The sequence below is a fragment of the Aphelocoma coerulescens genome, chromosome 8 (genome assembly GCF_041296385.1).
Source record: "Aphelocoma coerulescens isolate FSJ_1873_10779 chromosome 8, UR_Acoe_1.0, whole genome shotgun sequence".
NCBI lineage: Eukaryota > Metazoa > Chordata > Aves > Passeriformes > Corvidae > Aphelocoma > Aphelocoma coerulescens.
In genome coordinates, this window is record NC_091022.1 from 19,766,936 (window position 1) to 19,788,357 (window position 21,422).

Consider the following 21,422-nt stretch of genomic DNA (forward strand, 5'->3'; position numbering starts at 1 on the left):
TAAATCACCATCCATGGTCTCCAAAGGGCAATTTTGTTTTGTATGCTATACTTTTGCTTATATTAATTAGAACTGTCCTCATTTCTGATCTTTGCTGTATTTTCTTCCTTCTCTTCTTCCATTACTCAGCTGCAAGCTTGTGTTTTATGCGCAGAGTAAAAGTTAGTCCTGTGTAAGCAGCTTATATGTGGTTTATGTACCACTGAATTTTACTCTATTGTATTGAACCACAGCTGCCAAAACTTGTGTCCACTATCAGCCTGAGAAGGACATCACCTCTTAGGCAATGCTCTATTGCCTATTGTGGCTAAGAATTCGTGTAGCACTGTTATGAAATGAGTTCTCAGCCTATAGCATTTTCAGACACAAAGTGGCATCACCTAACTCAGTTGAAAACTCACGGACACTGGAATTGAAAGTTATCTTCTGCTGTTGTAATAGATTTACTTTCTTCCTGGAAAAAAAGAGGTAAATCCAAAGGTCATATATATATATACACACACATATGTATACATATATACATATATACATATATACATATATACATATATACATATATACATATATACATATATACATATATACATATATACATATATACATAGAGTGGGCAGAAGTACCTCTGATAATCCATCGGAACTCAGTAAAAGATAAACCAGATGTATTTTGATATATTTCTGAAAGTGTCATGTAAAACACAGACAATGCAGTTCATACCACTGAATGGTTGACTGTTCATGAATAGATGCCTTCCTTCAGTCAGGGAGTACCCCTATTGAAAAATCTTCCTGGAAACTTAAGTCCAGCCTCCTGTCTTCTTATTGGCAATGAATTTTTAGTTCCTACTACCTGTAAAATTGACTGATCAGCTTTTATCTGGCTTCAGAGTTATCTGGGAAAAAACCCGGAATCTTCAATTGGAGCTGAAAGTGAATTTATTTCTAGCATTTGATGCAGGTTCAAGAAGTCCAGTAGCGATGAAATTTTGGATATAGTCCAGCCTCTCTTCTTACAGTTGTGTTTGACATTTCAGGGTTTATTTTATTTTAAATAACCTTCTTAACTATGCTTTCAAGATAGGTTTTCGTTTTCACCTGTTTGACACTGTCAGCAATGAATGCCAAGTAGTCAATACTTCTGACTTAAGATTTATTTTGCAGCCCAAGTTTGGCTTTAAAATTTTTCCCACACTGTAGTAGATAAAATTAGGATAGAAGAGACAGATGAAAATGAAAACTGAGACTCTAAAGATATCAGAGCTAAAGTCCATCTTCTTCATATTATTCCTAAATGTAGTAAAAGGCAGCAATAGCACACCTGGCTAATTTTCCCTGGAGGACTCTTCTCCCCTTCATGATGAATAGCAAAGTTTTAGTTCAGCCCAAAACTTCCAGTTTTTTCTCCTGGCAACAGGTAAAGTAGTTACTATGTCATAGTTTGCAGAAGCTCTAGAGCAGGCATGTAGGTCTTGCTATCATTTTCCAAATCCCTTATTTTCAGAGAGGGTGGTTGGAATTGAAAGTGTTTAAGTACTTGTTTCTTTTTGAGGAGGACTCACCTGACACGTGCAAGTAACCTGAGTCTGTATGGAAAAGCAGACTTAGAAACTTAGGAAGATGCAGCTTGTAAGGAGAGGAACAATCTTCTCCTCCCTGAGTGCTTCTGAAGTCCAAAAGTACAGGAAAGAACTTTCACATTTGTCATCCTGAGACTCTGTACATGAATAGGTATATTATGAGACTGGAAAGAGCTGGGTCTTTTTTTGACAGGTAAATGATAAGGTTTTGAGTTACTCCAAAACACTTCATCTTCCATTTGTACTAGAATTTCAGAAAGTAATTGTTCCTTTTGTAAGACTTTCTACACCTTCCCATCACCCTTAAGTTCCTATTTCTCTGTGTACCAGACCTTTTACAAATGGCAGTCACTGCAGATATGGACATTAAAAAAGCCACTGATGTTTTGAGAGTAAAGGTTGTGACTTTGAAAGAGATATGAGATGTGTATATATGTTGTATTTAGTTTTGACACCGAACTGTAATATGCTTTTTTAAATTTGTCAGCATTTGTATGGTATGGTATAACATTTGTATGGTAACAGTTTTATACCTTTAAGAATATCTATGTGGTTGAAACAAAGATGAAGACTCATAATTCACAATATTTCCAATTTAAATCACAGAATTAAATACAAACATAAAAGGATTTTTGTCGTTATCTCCTTGCTTGGTAGAATGATAATGTATTTGAATATAAAATAGCAAAGGTTGTAATATCTCACTTTTTTCTGCTAAACCGCTTCATAAGGTTGCGTGTCTCTAACAGAAAAATATCTGAGAGGCAAGATGTTCTAAGATGAGGTTAAATGAATGAAAGTATTGTGGATTTTCTGAAAATTGTGAGCTTCACAAGCACTGTTACATATTTTACTGTCTTCAAATCAGCAGGAGTGCAAGTCCTTATCTTTGCATATAATTTTGCTGTGATTAATATTAAATACTGTGTGATGTTTTAAGGATCATGGCCTCAACTAATAAATATGGAAACATCTTCAACTTCTGTTTTCTGTTTAAAGGAATTAGACATGTATTAGCAATTGCTCTGTCTCTTAGAATGGTCCCCTGAAGTCCCATCTGGGATGCTCTCTGGGCAGATGTCTTCACTCACTGTCTAAAATGACACTAGATACCATTGTTTAAGCACAGAATTATTTTTGTTGTTTATTGCTTGGCTGCTCCTTGTGTCTTAGAGGGGCAGAGAAACCTCAGATGTAATTAGACAGCCTTGGAGATTTGCCCTATGAGTGTAGATCCAGACTGTGGCTTTCTCCCAGCTGGTCCTGAGGCTGAAGCCTGTAAAGGGCCTGGTGGGAAGCAGCTGTTTAGGAATCTTGAACCTTTAAAACAAACCTGCCCCAGAGACCTCCGCAATGTCCTATCGGTGCTTAGGCTGGTCCATCCTCTCTGAGCAAAAGGACTTTGCCCCACTGCCTTTGATCAAGAACAGGGTACAAGAGACTTGTTTGTCTGAGTCTTTCTTCAGACAAATTGCTCCAGAGAAGAGACCATGAACAGCTAAACAAAATAATCATTAGTAAAAGCATCTGTCTCATCATTTTGGAAAAGTATTTAAGACAAAAATCTTGAGGGAGATTTTTCTGCTATGTGAGGACTGTTCTCCCAAATGTCTTCACTTCTGAGCTACATCACCAAGTACACATTAAATTTATCTGTATTCTCTGGATTAATACAGAAGAATTTTTGATTTTGATTTTTGAAGTTTCCCACAAGCTTGAAAATTATACGAGTAGAGAGTCTGACATATCTCAATCAAGATGGGTTAAACAGGAATTCAAAATTGAATTCAGAATTGAAAACACAATTGCAGCTAACCTGTATTCCTTCTGTTTTGAGAAGGAATTGTAGAACTTCGAAGTTTTTTGGCAAAGAAATGCTGATAAGAAAAAAAAAAAGGAAAAGCAAAATTCATTGAAATTACTCGCCGCAGTTATCATTTATTTATTTGACATTGTAACAATCAGTAAGGAGCTCTACAATGCTGATGTTAGATAGTTGCCTGACTATATTCCTAAATCTGAGCCAAGTTACAATAATTTCTAAGTAATAGTGTCAGAACTTTGTAGCAGGACTGTAATAGTGACTCAGGCAAGATTTTAGCTAATAATTTTCATTGCAGCAAATACTTTAAAGCTTTTTAGGTACCTAAAGATACCTTTTAAAATGCAGCTCCTTCATTTTGGCATTCTACCAAAATCTCAGTCAGAGAGATGCCTTTTGCAGCCTGTCAGAAGGTCAGTAAATTCAGTTTATTTTAAAATAAACAACATTTAGATAAGCTCTGTATTATTCTTTAAGTTTAGAATGACAAATTAGGGGAGACTTTATTTAAAAGTTTTGCAGGGAAGGACATGACTTTTAGTTAGCATTGTCAGGACTGTAGCTCTAACACACTTTTAAAATGCATATATTAATTTTATAACTTCACTTTACATTAGTTTTATGCAGCTCCTGTGAAACTTTTTCTCAACAACATAACATAACAAATGTTTTTAGGTACTCCCTTTTAAAGGTTGAATTTGGAAAGTAAACAGGAGATTTTGAGATATTGATGTAAATGGAATATTTTTATTAGAAAACTGTCAGGATTTGTTTATTTTAAAATATGCCAAATTAGGTACAATAAATATTTCCACCAGCCCTTTGTTTTTCACATGACAGAAAGAGGACCTATTTTGTATCCTTCCTTCAGTGCCATTATGTCTTCATGCTTAAATATCTCACTGGACAAATACTTGATCTTATTTTAGTCCATCATTAAAATTCTCACGCTCCTAAGCCAGCATGCTCCAATGTTTGGTTTTTTTGATTTGCTGTTTCAATTTTTTCACAAATTTTTGTTTCTATTTCTTCTTCTGTGATTTTTGTAACTCTGTTGTCATCCTGCTTCCTTTTGGTAAATTTTTATTTTCCAGGGGCTCATGTTACATTCAGAGCGTTCATTTGTCTCATATAACGTTGCAGCCACAGTGAATAAGCTTATCAGCCCTGTGAGATTTCTGTCCTTTCCTCCTCTTAATTTTAAGCACTTCTGGGAAAAGAATGGTGTCTGTTGGTTTTACTGTTTGTTGCCTCCTGAGTGCAGATGACCCATTGTGAGAGAAAGCAATGAGCCGTGCCCTGCTACTGAGCGCTGCAGAAGTCAGGGTATGATACTGAACAAACTCATTCTCTGTCCTTCACTATGATTTGTACTATCCCACTCTTTATTGAATTAAATGTGTTAATAAAGGACTTATGTAGCAGCTAAAAAGGAGTTGGCTGTCATTTATCAATTAATAACCCATGAAAACTGGCGTTACATAGTGGTAGTAATCGCACCCATGGTGTTAGGCATATGCTACATAAAAATGCAGTCACCTTGAAATAATATGGACAAATCAGCTTGTAACCTACAGAATACTACTAATAATGTAGTTCTAAGCACTGTAGGACTGAAGTTTGTCTCTTAGTCATCTGTGGATAGATTGTGCAAAATTTTATTTTTTTGTTCAAGTTTTGGGTGATCAAATTGGTTGAGCTGCCTTTAATTCTGAAACCAAGGACTCCTCTTTTACATGCTCTTACATGAATGAAGTACCTTTACTATTTCTTTGGGGAGGGTGGAGGGTGTGTGTCATGGTTCATGGCAGACAGGTGTGGAAAAACAAATTTTAAGCAAATTGGCAGGATTTTATTGACTTCAACAGCTAATTCCTACCGCAGTAGAATGAAGGCCCTGATATGATACAGTTCTCATTGCTATTCTCTTCTAAACCCTAATACAAGGTCAGCTGCAGTCATTTTATTGCTGGAGGAGAAAAGGGCCTATGCAGCTGCTAGGCTGCAAGTGGTGTTATGTGCTTCAGGTCATTCGTGCTGCATTAGACACTGCTGCTGCACAAGCTTAGAGAGAGAATGGCATGAAACAGGAGTACATTTGTGCTTGGTAGCACTTACCTGGGCTTGTTCCTGGCTTTGGAATGAATGAGAAAACTTGGAAAGAAAGAAGCTACGTTATAAATTATAGCAGTCTAGCACAGAGGTTATATAAAATGCTGAAGTGTCTGCCCTCTCCTCCTACAGTACTGTTTAATGAAACTCTTCTTGGCTCACACCCCCAACTACACCAATGTAATTTAATCTTCTTGGACTCTTGGCTCTTTTTTGGCAAAGTCATTGATTCAATGAACTATTCCTGTTATGACGACTGGAACAGATACTGAGACTGTTCAGACTTTGTTGCCAGAATGTCAGACAATGAATGCAAATGATGGCACATCATTGTTTGTGTTTACATTTTCAACATCCATTGTCCTTTCTGTTCATACAGAGGAAGGTGGTGTCACTTGCCAGAAAGCTTGCAGTTGACACTGCTGGGTGAGGTGCTCATTGCTCATATGCTCATATGCTCATTGACTGCAATTATCTTTGGAGTCTAGAAAGATGATGCAAGAAAAAAACCCCAACTGATGAAATTTCAGATTTTATATATCAAGTTATCTACTCTTTCAATATGCTTTGAGCTGAAAATACAGTGAGTTACTTGGGACAACAATTGTCTTTTGTTTTTATGCTTTGTGGTATCTGGCATGCATAGGGAAAGGCTTTCATTATACCCTCTATACACACCTCCAGAACCACCTCCTTGAAATAGTAGAAGCTACAGTACATTTGTAGTTCAAAATGTTCCTTTCTCTGATTTTAACCTATTGCTTAATAAATGAAAATTAATATGTACCACACTGAAAAAAATATGCACAGGCATTTATTTCAGAGCTGGAGCTATTGAGATGAAACTATAAATGTGGCAGTTGTGCCAATAACTAAACAATACTTTTTTTAGCTTTATTGTTGGAGCATTTTACACTTCAAGCGAATGCTATGCTTCTGATCGTACACTGTTGGTGTGTACTCTTTGTGATTATGTCAATATGACTAGTTGCTAAGGTTGAAATAGGTAACTGCCACAAGTAATCTGGGAAAGCAAATTAATTAAAACACTTTGTTATGTAAGAGAGCGCTGTCAAAGTTCCCATTTTCTGTCAAGTTCAGAGAAATGCTAAAATGCTGCCCTTTGGAAAAAAAAAGATATTCTCTGAGCTATATTGACAAGGATTCACTTCAGATTTTATTCCAAATTCATAAATGTGTCTCGTGTAAAAATCTGGGCTGTAAATGCTGCTACCTCTGTGCAATAGGACAGAGGTTAGTAGCCTCTGGAAGCACATCAGCATAAGGAAAAATGAGGTCAGGATATAGGTAAAGATTATGTTGTCTGGAATGTGAAATCAGACACTATCACACTTTTTTTGTATAAGCTGTAGCAGGTAAGTTCTCAGATAGGATGTATGTTACAGAAAACTTAAAATTTGGGGCACTAGGTAAAAGAAGCATCTCTGTTGAGAGACTTATTCCCAAACCAGGCATTCTGGTGGTCATTTTGTGTCAGGGCCCAGGAGGGAGGCACTGGCCATATCTACTGGGCACACAGTGTTGCTGTAATTGGCTCATTCTTCCTGTAGATGAGGGATCTGTTGTTAAATCCTTTCCAGGTGATTCAAAGCAGAGACATCAACCCCTGATGCCAAAAGGGTGATTGCCTTAATTTTCCTTTTGTACCTCCATCTCTGTAAAAGACTGGAGCAAGTGAACAACTGCTTTTTGCTCCAGATACAGCTTTGAGAATACAGGTTTTAAGCTTCTAGTGACAGTGAACATGGTTTATCTGTATTTCAGACAGTTGGACGAAAGCACAAGCTCCTCTAAAGACAAATGGTGTGTCAGCAGCCAATTGCAGGAAAGATAAAGGATTCCAAAGGCTGTGAATATTGCAGTCAACTATCCAGGGTTTATTTAATATCCTTTTATTCCAGCTTCTTTCATCACTTTAGTCTTTGCTAGTCAGAGTATAAGTTGTTTGGCTGAATACATTCACAGAGTATGATACAATAACTTCTGCCCTATTCCAATAGAGAGTAGATTACCTGTATGTCTTGCTTGCCCTTCTACTCTTCTTCTGTTTCTATAAAGCAAGTCTCCCATCAGTCTTCCATTTCCTATTTTGATCATCATCTTCTTGTCTCCTTTGAGCTACTGTGAACAGGAACTGAAGATAAAGTGTGTGTTTATAGGTAGCATTTTAAAACAGCTGCAATTTCAGTGCTGGACCAACCCTCTGATTAGACAAGTGGAAAAGCTATGATGTATACTCTATAATAAATGTCAGAGCGAAGAACTAAAACACATCCTATTAGGAGCTAGCAATAGCCAGGAAATAAAAGAACCTGTGTCAAAAAGCAAAAAATTTCAAGAGCAGAACAGAAGTTCAAGGGTGACAAAGAAAAGGATTACAGCCACAAAGAAAAGGATCACAGCCCTTTTGGTGAGTAAATACTTTTAGACAGGTATTGATCTAGTGGGCGAAAAACAGTGTGTGCTCTCCTTTGTGAAATAGCACTTACTGGGGGTGATGCATGTGGAACAAGGTTATGAGTGGTGAAGAAACAAAGCATTTTTCCATGGCTGGAAATAATTTTGAAAAATTGAGGGGTTTTTGCCTTTATTTTTAATGTCCAGTACTCAAGTCTAAGAATCAACTGAGATACAGAAAGATTCCCTTAATGATTCTGAAGAGAAATCACAGTCTCACAGAAGTCAGCAAAAACTTTTGCCATTGATTTAACTGGGGCCAGGGCTTCACTGCAGGCTTTACTGTTATGATCACCAGTCTGGTGCTGATGGCAGAACAAAACATGACAACAAAGAAATATATTGCAGAAGTTCCCGTCTTCTGTTGTCTTCACTTTACCTCCAGTTGAAAATGTTATTTATTTGCGGCCCAGTGCCGGGCTTGGAGTACATGGTACCTGTTATTTTCTACAACTGGATGAGTTGACATGGATTCCTTTACTCTTAGGGTCATTTGGCTAATGAAAGAAACTGAATATGCATAAATATAAATGGGTGAGTTGTCTTGTTTCCTACGAGGAAATAACACACTAAATCTTGTCATCCCCCACCCCCCAACTGTTCAATTATTCGTTACCTGTTGAGAGAAAATTGATTAAGTAGTGAGCATTAAATTTAGCAGTGATGCTACAAGAAGGAGTGCATGGATGTGGAACAGCACTGTCTCTGAGATAAGGTAATAAAACAGAGGGGGTGAGCAGCAGAGAGAAATGGCAGGAAATAGACGGCACCAGGCACCAACCCTCACTCTGTTCCCGTTAACTGGTGCAGGACTGGAATAATCTCACAGACCTCAATCAAAATATGCTAATTTTGGATTGGCATAAATTGAGTCAAAAACTTATTTGGGCATAACCTGCATGCTCTGCCACTCCCTGTTGTAGCAGAACTCCTGCTTGTGTACTGACTTGTAGCCACCATGAAATGATTTTGATAATCTGTCAGTATTTCTGGAAAAATATTCACTGACGTTGTATCAGGAGGCTGCAGTATTTTTCTATAATTCACCAAAGCCCACCAGGTATCTTCCTGATCTCTCAAATGTATGAGTTAGAGAATTAAATTTCATTTGTGATATTGACTTTTTCAACTGGGTGCTTTCAGTAAGTCAGAATCACAGAATGATTTGGGTTAGAAGAGATCTTAAAGGTCATCTACTTCCACCTCCCCTGCCATGGGCAGGGAGCCTTCCACTAGACCAGGCTATGCAAAACGTCCTGCTGCCTCTAGCACCCAGGACTCACAAAATGCAGAATTCTGAGCAGATTCACAGCTGGTGAACCTTTGTTTGTTTGGAGCTACCACTTTTTTCTTGCCAAGAATATATAATATTTTATTCTGTGGCACATATTCATTCTGTGGCACACATAATACTTCATTCTGTGGCACACAGCAGACAGCAGCATGCTGAATGACCATGTCTCTTGGAGACACTTTAGGTCACTTGTCCTGCTTGTGAGGACAGGTGAAGACTAAATATTTAATATGCAGGAGCCCCTTCCCTTGCGTGCTTTAAGCATCATCACCATTCATTCAGCAGAATGTACCTTTTCTGTAAGCAAGTGGTGCTAGGTGTCTGAGGATATGAGGCTGAATCTTTGTACCATCCATGGAGTGCATGAGTCAAGGCAAAAAAAAATGTCCTTTAAATTGCAGCATTTGCTAATGGATGCTTCATAACCCTGTTCCTGGTGTTGCTGACTCTTACACAAGGTACGCAGACCCTTTCAAGAGCAGTCTGTATCTTCCTAGTGAACAGAGACCTTGAAAGCTATTCTATTCCTGATACAATTAATCAGAAACATGTGAAACAGGTATCATTTTCTGTATCACAGTGAAAAGTAATGAAAAAGGAATTCGTTTTTGTTGGAAGGAAATGTTTATCTAAATAATTTCTCTAAACAGTAAGTTGGCAAGCGTTCTGAACCTAACTGATTGCAACTAGTTTCTGGAAGACTCCTTTCAAACTACTGAAACTATGAATCAGTATGCAAAGACACAAACAAGGCTAGTGTTATTTCAACAATTTTCCAGATCCTAATTCCTCTGCTCTAAAAAATATATTTGATGTTTCCTTTTCCTGACAAAGGCAAATCAAATATTAACTAAATACATTTCAATGTAGTCATTATATTCTATGAAGGAGTTGAGGAGCGGGCAGAAAGACAAAGAGGAGTTGTTTGTTTTCACCAGGGCAACCAAGTGCTTTTCTGTGTGTGTGTTTAGTGAGTGAATCCGACTGCTTTAGCACATGATTGCTTAGATCGATAATTATTCAAGAAACAATACCACCTTGGGAAAATCTATGGTAATAAAAAGGAAATCTGGATGGGCTGAATAACCTTTTCAGGCAGATATTTATCTTCAAATGAAGTTATTTCTTGTACAGTTTCTAGTCTTCAGAAAATGCATTATTGGTTGGTTAGAAAACAATCAGATTGTTAGTGTTTAGAGTCTGGAGTTCAGGGTGGCAGTGAGATAAAGCACTAATGGATGGTATTCTCAGATGCAAGGAAGGGAAGATTGTTAGGCTTTAAGTGTAATGTCAAAGTGGTAATATGAGCTGAATCTGTGCATCTGTACTCTAGTGACAACTGTTACCAATATGAACAGATATCAGGTTCTAATTAAAGTTACAAGCCAGAGGGAATAAGCATTAAGAAAAAAAAGAATAATTCCATGAATAAATAGCACTTGATTTATCAGTTCACTTAAAAGGTCTAAAAATTAGTATTTGAAATTAATTTACATACAGCATCTGTCAAACCATACAACAATAATGAAGTCAACCTAATTAGAACACTTACAACTATAAGCATATTCTTATCTTGACATGGGGAGACCAAGTAGTCTCCTAAGTGCCAGCTAATGTGCATCAAACTTTTGCTGAGACCTAGTAAGCTACCTGCTTACTTTGGATGTTGGACTGTTCAGAACTTAGCTTGGTGTACTTTCTGCATCTGCATTATGAGCAACTTCTGTGTGCTCACCATAAGCTGGGTCATTCAAGCAAATTACAGCACTTTGTAGGGCTGTAACTGTAGGTTCTCCTTCTTTATGTATAGTTGTCACTTCTACTTTTCCTTACTTTTAGTATTCATTCAGGACAGTCAGTAATCATTTAAATATGAGACAAAAATTGTCTCTGCAGATATTTTTAGAACTTCTAAGAATGGACAAGGACTAGATTCCTTAAATGATGCTGAGTACAGTACTGTGTGTACTTACAGCATCCCTGGATGGGTAAAATTGCCTTGCTGGTACTAATCAGCCTTGTTCTTAGGGAAGGGTGTATTTGTAGCTTTAGGAAACTTGCCTAGATAACTGATGGGAAGCTTATGGTAAGGCTAATCCCTAATCAACTTTCTCTTGCTAGGTGTTTTGACAGTTACCTTCATTTTCAGTGATTTTTGTGAGTAGTAGAGTTTTGGTCCATTGAAGTAAGTTGTTTTTGTTATATTGGATTTTGAAAGTGTGCTTTGAAAATTTCAATACATTGGAATGAAAACTTTCTTGACTGCTTTCTGTAAGCATATTGTCATCCAGCAAAGCTAGGTCATATCCATGAATTAGCAAGTTTGAAGAGTTTGAAATGCCTCTCTGAAGCATTTTGTCAAATACCCAGACAGGTTGACACTACTGTGATTTTTCTGTCTTGCCTTGAAGGGGCAGCAGATAGTGGTGCTGTAAAGAAGAGAAATGAGAAAGGGCAAAATTAATTCTGCACCTCATTTGCTTTATATTATCCTTTTATTTTCTTCTCTATCTGTCTGTATTCCTCTTCCTCCCCAGCTTTTGAAAAAAGGTCCAGGCTCTTCCAGCAACCTCTAATGTGCTTGGAAACCTTCACTTTTTTTGTATAAACTTGCACATGTTTGGGCTTTGTCATGGAGATAACCCTGTCGTCAGTTATTTCAGCTATGTTCTCCTCAGGAAGGATTTAGCAGTAGCTTCACACTAAGCTGCTCCCACCTGAGGGAAAAGGGGAGCTGAGAGCCCCAGCCAGCCCTTGCAGCCATAGTGTGGCTGTCACTGAGCATGGACACTGAGGGAAGCAGGTGCCTGTGAGCAGCTGTGCAGGGCAGGCTGAGGGCTGCCCACTCTGCCAGCCCCAGTCTAGCTCTCTGAGCTCCTTAGCTGGCAGCTCTGTGTGGGAAATGAGGGTCCTGACTGCCCAGCTTTGGCTGGAGAGCACCTCACACCACCTTGCAGGTCCCTTGGCATGGTCAGTGCCTTGAACATGGCATGGCATGGCCCTTCTGCAGCCTCACACAGTCTGTGCATGGGAGGGACACCAGGCCTAAACTGTGGTGCTTTTGGGTACAGGCAGGAGTTGTGACCCTTTCTCAAAAGGAAAGATAAACCTGGTCTGGTCAGAGCCTTCAGCTGCCTTGTGATTAAAAAAACAAAACAAAACAAAAAAACCAACACAACAACAACAACAACAAAAAAAAACTGGGAGAAATTTTAGAACCTGTTTTCCATAGCAAAGGGATACACATGGGCACACAGAGATTTGGAAAGATTGTCAAATGCAGCTCCCACTGCAGTGGTCCAGCTGGAGTAATGGCAGATCCGTGGGTGCCGCAGAGCTCTGGTGGTGGCATTTACACCACAAAATTACTCCAGCCTAGTTATTGTTAGGAAGGAGCTCCTTTGTACCCTAATTCCTGGATTATGGCATTCAGGGGCTGCACTGGTAAACCCAGCAAGGCAGTGACACTGCTTACGGTGCCTGGCTTGCCTTGGCTCACTCTGCTGCAACGACAGGGCTGCAAATGCACAGTCACCAAACTTGGGATGATAAAAAGGCTTTACTGACAGAAACATACATGTCCTCCAGGTTAGAATTAATTCTGTCCCTGAAGTAATGTCTGTGGTACCTGGGATTTCAGTGCCTAAATTCCAGCAGAGTTTCACTTTAAACAGTGCTCTTTGGGTCTGACATCTAGCAGATCCACATTTAAGCACAAAATGCAGAGGAAACATTGCCAAAAGAGATGTAACTGCTTAGGGCAAAAAAATTGTGCCTCTCTAACGTACTAAAATTAAGTCAATCGTGCAGCTGTTGAGACTAGAGGGAATGGTTGATGTAATTTATTTGGATTTAAAAAAGAAAAAAAATCCATATAAAAATATCCCTACCAAGAAGGCATTAAAGCAAATGAGTATTAAGGAAGTGAGAGCTAAAGTAGTTGTGCATTAGGAACGAAGAGGTAGAGCAGGATTAAGTGGTTGGGTTTTTTAGCATGGCAAAAGGCTAATGGTATAGTGCCCCTACACTGTTCAACTGGTGCTATCTGAAAATGGGGATGAACATGCTGCTGGATGGGTGGCACTGTTTGCTGTTAGCAGAGAATTACTTCAGTTAATCAGAACTAGGGAAGATTGTGATTGACCTGGGTTAACAAAGTGAATAAATGGGCAGTGTGATGCAGATGAAATGCAATGCTGAGAAATGCAAGGTTGGGCACACATTCAAGAGAATAATTGAAAGTATTTGCAGGCTTTGCTGGGCTCTAAATTAACCATAACTATTTAGGTCATTATTTACTATGACCAGCCTAGTGGAGTAGTATGTTGTGAAGGGATCCTATGAAAACAAAAGATAATGTGAGACCATAGTGGGTGGCAGTAGCACAGAATAGAAGATACAACTCCCATCCATAAATCAACATGAACAAATCACCCATAATTATGTTCTTGCCCTGTCTCTTAAAGCATACTGACAAAAAGTAACTCTGAAGACTGGCAATTAAATAATTAGAAAGATGAAGGAGGCTTTTCGTTTAGAAAGAAGTTAAGTAATAGGAGACAGAGGGCAAATATTTAAAACAACAGTGTTAAGAATACAAGCTAAGAAGCTTCTATTTATATTGCTAGTGCAAAAAAAGAAGCAAAGTGGTTTATTTAAATACAACTAAAATGAATTATTTTCATGAAAACCTCATTAACCTTTGGGAATCATTCTGTTAAGCAATCATGGAGGCCAAATGTTCAGCAGCATTATGTTATTTTAAAACAATTCCAATGCTACCATAGGACTGGAACAGTTATTCCAACACTATCTACAGAGATCCAGCTTCTCCATTAGAAAATAGAGTTACTAACCTGCTGCCTCCTATTTGGAAACCTGAGCTTTTAATGTGCATCGGTGTTTTTGTGCTCAGCTTTGCTGTCTAAACTTTGAACTGGTTGGCAGTGCGGAGTCTACATTGTGCCAGGGCTCCTACTCCAACATATAAAAGGAGGCTTGTACCCAAAGAAGAAATGGTTCAGTACACAAAGTTTGCTGTAGAAAAATTTTCTTTATGGAACTACCTATTCCAAGTGTAATTTATGTAACTGTGACTTCCCCCATCTGGGATCCCAGAATGATTTCTGCAGCAGCTGGTGCACTATATTGAATGGTCCTTTAAAATCTCCTTGCTGCTGAGTTGAGGCTTGTGTGATTTTCAGTAGCATTTATAACCACTCAGGCTGCACCATGGTGTGATCCACTGCACATGCCAGGAACTTTGATGGGGAGCGGCTCAGATTAATGATGACATAATACACTAAGAAGAGATATTAATGCTCTTAGGCATGAATTAATGAAATACCATTGAGAATTTATCCTTCGTGAATAAAAGGATTTGGAAGTTGTCGTTCTAAAAACCACATAAAGATTTTACTGAAAAAAACCCCAAACACTATTGAAATAGACAGGGTCCTAATGAAGCCTTACTCCAAATTTTTGGTAGCGCCAGATGATTGAGCTTCAGCCATTAACTGTATTCCTACTAATTTACAACGTGTTTGTGTAAATGAAAGGTACAGATCTCTTGCTTCCAGGACTGTGGCAGTGATAATTTTTATCTCCAACTCAGTGCAAAGCTGGATTCCAAGCTGTGGTGTCATTGTGGAGTAGAGACCTAGCATACCAGTGGCCTCCATAAATCTGGGATCCTCATCCCACAGTGCAGCCATATAGCAAGATCCTTGCTTACTGAATTGGTAGCACTGCTCTTCATAAATGTGGAAGGTGACTGTGACCATTTATTTCTTAAAAAAATTAAGGTATGCTTTGCTGTGACCTCTCTGGGGTAAGTGTCTTTGAGGGTTATCGAAGAACTGAAGGATTACTGCTGAATCCTGTAATTTTTAATTCTTCATTGTCCCCTAGAATTAGTGAGTTAAAATGTTGTGTGTCTATATATATATATGATTGTCTACCTGTAGCTTCTCTTGATTTTAAAAAGTAATTTTATTCAGGGATAAAGCTTTACTGCATGTTGTCATATAATCAAGTCTAGAAGAGAAGTTTTATTTTTGAGGCAAAGTGGGATAACACCAGCTACAGCACACAGGGACTGTTTACTTTTTTTGTTGCTCTGTTAATGTTTGTTCTGAGTAGTTAAAAAAAAATCCTTAAAACTTAGGACATCAAGTATGACACATATTTTATCCATAACTTATGGCAATTTGAAACACCTTTTATTGCCTACATAAGTGAATATATGTAAACTTTATTAGTAACTTCATTTCAAATTTAAAATAAGCAAAGGTGTATTGTAGAATTTACAGATAAAGGTTAGTTTTATCTAAAAAGTTATTACCAGTGTTGCATTTCTTCATGTTATGGTTCACTTATGTAGAATTGAGATGTATTTTATATTAAACAATGCATAGCACCATTATACAACAATTCACTAAATGCACATCCCATTCAATCTTTTGTAGGAATTAATATAACTGGACTGAAGTTACAAGGAAGAATTGAACTGAGCCAGTAGGGTTAACACTGATACTAACAGGAGATTACCAGCCATAAGAAAATTACAGCTCTTCTGAAAGACAGTGCCTAAAACAGCAACATATGGTGGGCACCATCATAGAAACTGGTTAACTGATGACTGAAGAAACGCTCGTTTCCATTAATTCTGCTGTCATTATTTCACTATTCTTGAACTCTTCCTCTGAATTCTTCTGTCCTTCTGATCCCAAGACAAGATGGCAAGAATGTTAGAAGAGAACATAAAGAAATTACAATAAGCTGTCAACTATATAATTATACTGTAACCTACTGCACTGAGAAGTTACACCAACAGAAGTTTGGCAGTGTATTGGCTGCTAGCTAAACACAGGACACTCACTAGCTCAACATTAAAAAAAAAAACCAAACAGGCTCACTAAAAAGCAACATCTACATTACAAAGAAGCTAACAAAAGAATTCCCTTATGATACTTAGGTTCATCTTAGGTTCATCAGCTGCATTTTCTTGTTTTATGAATACTTGTTACATTTGCAATTGAATATGTATTTAAGATCACAATGCTACAAACCTTTCTTCAGTATGCAGTTTTGCCACCTTTAGTTAGACACAAAGGAGTACTTGCTCGAACTAGGGTTGAAGATTTCTGCAGAAAGTTGGTGGTGTTATTAGGTCATGTGTACTGTAATTACTTGAGCACCATAATTTTGAAATCCTTAAGAACACGATTTCAGAAGGCAGCAAGTATGCTTTTGTCAGACAGACTAAGGGAATAATTTTTGTTCCAAAGAGTCTGCTGTATACCCTGAATCAGAACTAAGTCCTTTTTCATAGAGACTTCAGATTTTTAAAGCATCTCTACTAAACAGAAGTACACTATTTCTGATTAAGTTTTAAATGTTTCAGTGACTTTGCTGCAAACACAGTAACTTCTAAGTGTTAAGGAACTTACTGGCAAGAGTTACCAGTAGGGCTGATGGTGGAAGTTGCTTTTTTCCTCATGAACAATTGGTACAGTGTCACAGTCCTGAACAGATATATTGAGTTACCTGAACCCCACGGTTCCATGTCAACCTGGATTTTAGTTTTTTTAGTTTGAACCTTCTCAACAGCAGGAAGTCTCACCCAAAACATTCTTCTGAAATTCAAACTTCTTAAAAATTCATTGACTTATCTTCCAAATGGACTTTATATATTCCAGTGCATTAGAAGGTAACAATTGATACAGCTTTCAAGTGATTTTCTGCTGTTATCATACAGAGAGTCGCAGTGGCCACACACAAAACTGTAGCCTCTGTGATGATGGGGCATTAATTTGAGTTATTTGAAAGAACACAGTTTTGGAAGTGGTGACAAATGCAGTCCTTGATGCTATCTTTGAAAGGCCCCGGATGAGAGGAACAAAGAGGCTTGGGAATCAACAACAAAGATTTCAGACTTCCAATTTAGCCACTGATTTGTAGATAACATCTTGGGCATCAGCTGCCTTCTGCAGTTCTCTAGCTTGATAAAAATAGGGACAGTCATGCTTATTCATCTAACACAAACCAGTGCCATGATGGATGAATTATTTAGATAGCACTCAGAGCGCTAGCCAAATGCTGCTTATTCATGTTTTCCCCACTGCAACAATGTATCTTCATCACTAATAATTAACTGCTAATTACTGTTGCTGAGAATATGATAGTGGCGTTTACCACCTTATTTTTAATTTCAGTGCAGATGCCTACTTAAGAGTTATGTAAATACACGTAATTACAGTACCTTTTCCTAATGACCCTGCTATATCTGGGTTTGATCCTATTCAATTGTGACAAAAGAATAGTAAAGATGACCTGTCTTCTGTAGAGCTATAGACAGTTTCTGTTGAATTCTCAACACTTAAATCATGAAACGTAAAGACGCCATTCTAGGCAGGACACATCTGGGTCAAAGGACTGCTGATGCCAATTATGCTTTGTACATAATAATGCACATTTTACCTATTTGGAAAAAAATTCACATTTATTTACTGTCAAACAGGTGTTAAACTTTACACTGGATATTAGTGATGGGCTCATTATTAACAGGTTTACACAAAGGGATGAAAAAAGCGGAATTTTGTTGAAACAATTTACATTTCATTAGATTTTTTATCATAAAATAAATTAATTACTAAATATAGGCAGAAGGAATATGGAAGAGTAATAGTTATGTTTTATTTATTTTTTTTTAAAAGGACAGGCACCTTTTATTCACGAGAAAGCTTGTGAGAAGTGTCCAGTGTCCCCTTTACCCCTTACCACCCAACCCTGATTAAAGAATGAACAGGGAATTGAGTTACAATCTTTGTTAGCTACACCAAATTTGTGCAAGGCTTGGCATAATTGGCTTCTAAAACAACTTTCTCCCCAAATTATGTTTTTTTGGCAATAAAAATTCAAAACTTAAGAATAAAAACTAACTAGTCAAAGCAGAACACTGTTTACAGTGAAAAATAAGTGAAAACAGGTAGAACTTGCATTTTAAACAAACTATCGTACTATGAACAGTGTAAGAAAAACAGCTTATAACATATGTGCAACCAAGAGCTTTTCACAATATTTTCTTCAAACTCTTTAAAATTATTTTTTAATGACAATTATATTTCAGTTGGACACAAATGTATTTATTTTACCCTAGCAATAGAACAAAATATAATTTCTTTAGCCATTTTTTCATGAGAACGGTTCATTGTACAGTTGAGGAAATATATGAAATAAGGCCTGTGGCTTGATTGCTAGTGGTTAGACATGTATTCAATCTTTGCCCTAATGGAAAAGATTTGCAGTGAACTGCAAACTGATGCAGAATATCTCTCCTGCTTTTGCAAGTCTTGTCAGGAATAGTAAGGTACAGTAAATTTGTCCCACAGGATTTTAAAGCCTACGCCTTGTATATAATACAATGTAGGCCTAGGAAAAAAAAATGGTGCAGCCATATTTACAAATTTAGTTCACAAACTGCTGCAGTAAAATGGCTGGAAAGTGTTTACTTCTCTTTTTTTCACAATTTTGTTAAATTCAGCAGCAGAAGATATCTTAAATACCTTGTTGGTATTTCTTTTCTTTGTAACAAATAATTCATTTTAGTATACTCTGTGTATATACAAAGTTTTTGTTTATAAAAATTCACAGAACTGCGAGGTCCAGTCATCCCTGTTACTGGAGAACCACAGGGTCAACAGAATTGTCTCTTCGAGCAGATATGAGGGAGCCTGCATGGGGCCAATTAAGTCTTTTTAATACTTGAACGTGGCCTTTAATATTTCTTTGCTACACTATTAAAGGCTTGTCACTAGTTGCATTTGTCCTTCTCTAACATCTCCTTCTGGAATACATCCTTCTTTGTTAATGGGAATGATATAGCCGTCGCTATTACCCCTGCTGATTTGATAGTACATCTGAAGCTGATGACCAGCTCCTAGGTTTGGCATGCTCTTGTAGTAAATGTCCTCATTTTCACTCCTCCTGGAGGGAGAGAGGTCTTCTTCAACATCGGGGCTGCTCTCTGGGTAGGGAGAGTCTCTGAGGTTGGGCATGCTCGTGTAAAGAGAGTCTCTGTTGGGGGACTGAAGGTGGTCGTCAGCCTCGGCTGTCAGCTGTGAGACGTAGCTGTCAGTTCCCTCAGTCTTCACTTTCTTCTGGGGCTGGTACAGAAGGGAGTGAGTCCGCTGAGGAATGAGTGGGGCCTCCAGCTCTTTGTGGTGGAGCTCCAGCCCGGGGGTGTCGCTATGCATCAAAGATGAGGCGTCTGCCACGATGGCGTCATCTTCGCTACTGCTCCCGCCGATCACAGCCTTGGCTGGCAGTGCCCGCTCCAGGTTGTGGTTCTTGCTGCTGCCCCGCAGGTTGTTGTGCACTAACTCTGAAATGATCATTTTCTCAAAAGCAGTATCATTCAGGCTTAGTCCACAGTCTACAACTTGCACGCTGTCGTTATAGTCTCCATTGCGCAATGAGTAGCTGTTGTTGAAATTACCATTTAGCGGTAGAGTATCCATGGCACTTGTATCCCTGGCATTGTTCAGTGAATGTCCTGAAATGGAAAAGGACAGCTCTGGTTATTGCCTGACATGCTTTTATCACTTTTTTTTTTTTCTTTTTAACAAAATTCTTTAATGTAGTTCAGGACAAAGTTGTACTTGGAAGTAAAACTTGAGAAAAGTTAGGTTATTGAACATTCCCAAATGTAAACAGTTGCACACCTTATAGGAAAGATGCATTCTAAAAATAGTAACGTGTGTTTCCTGTGGGGAATAGTGGCATTTGAATTTCTTAATTTAGTGTCAATTCTGTGACTTTTCCACAAGGAACTGTTCACTCCATGCCCTTGCATATGTAATGCAAAGCAATTCATTTGGAAACAATTGTGTTTTGAAGTACGTCACCATGATTTAGAAAAAGAAAATTAACAGAATTTGTCCTAAACGACACTAAATTAAAAAGGAATTAGATCACAGACATAACTGAAGGTAAATGTACAACATAAACCCACATAACTGGCAGGCAACTACTTTAACAACATTTCTAACATTTTTTCCTGTTTTTTTTTTTTTTTTGGAGATGAAGTAAAGAAAAGAATGAAAAAAATGGATAAATACAAAGAATTTATGTTAAACAAGGACAGCCATCTTTCACACTACAGGGACCAGGGCCCACAAGCACCATCCAACAACACGATAGACAGCAGGTGGAATGACTCACTTTGGACAACTCACATCATGTCTGTCTGCTCAGGCTATCTGGCCTAAGAGTAGCTGATATATAAAAGAAAGTAAAATGATTTATTGTAACATGATGAAGAATTACTGAGCTTCTCAGCAACTTAGTCAGAGCAAGGGTTCAGCAAATTAGATTACTAAGCAATAACAGCTTTTCTTTTCCCACTTAACATAATTTTTTTTCACTAATATTCTGCCTGCCAACAATGGCCCCAGGCTCCTAAAGGTCAAAGTTTGCCTGCAGTCTGCATCAGTCACAGTGACAGCGCTGAATGAACCAGAATAGTTAATTAAGAGTTAGGCCCACAGTTACCATGGGCATGGAAGTCAAATGCAGAAATGTTAGGAATTTCTGTAAGTATGGGTCACAGAAATTAAATCAAAGAATAAATATTAGTTGTGGAATGGGAAGAGGAAATCAGCCATGGCTGATATTTCATAGCTGTTGACGAAATGACAAATTGGGTAAGTCTGCTGAAAACATGAGAAGGAGTTTAAGAGGGGGAAAAATGAAGTCTTATGATGATTAAAGTCTTTATGCTTTGGGTTTTGGCTTTTTTTTCCCCAATAACTTGATAAAGAAAAGGTTTTCCTATAGACACAAAGACATGTAAACTATGACAGCACAGTGCTTCCCAAGCAAAGGAAAAAAAAGAAAAAAAAAACTTTGCAAGAAATTAAACAGTCTGAACCATGGAAATCAGATGGTTAGAGCATTCCTAGAAAAGCACTTTATCTACAGATATGTCTGGAAGTAAAGAAAGAATGAAGCGACTTTACTGAAATGAGACTGACCACTGTGAGGCTGCTGCATAATATGCAAGGCTTGGAGGAGTATAAGGGAAAAGTTTTTTGAAAAAGATTTTACATTTTCTCATTTTGTGTATTTTTTTTCATAAT

At 37.9% G+C, this 21,422-nt stretch overlaps 1 protein-coding gene across 10 annotated transcripts in view; it reads right to left on the minus strand.

Annotated features, from left to right (window-relative positions):
• Positions 1–15,381: 15,381 nt before the first annotated feature.
• The window catches only part of ADGRL2 (adhesion G protein-coupled receptor L2), a 387,257-nt gene continuing 381,216 nt past the window's right edge, over positions 15,382–21,422 (minus strand). For 8 of the 10 annotated variants that reach the window (XM_069023029.1, XM_069023030.1, XM_069023031.1 and 5 more), the window contains one exon: positions 15,382–19,837. In XM_069023029.1, the coding sequence (XP_068879130.1) occupies positions 19,083–19,837 (755 nt within the window). In that variant the 3' untranslated portion in view covers positions 15,382–19,082. The remainder of the gene's footprint in view (positions 19,838–21,422) is intronic. The other 2 variants (XM_069023037.1, XM_069023036.1) reach the window with 1 other exon arrangement.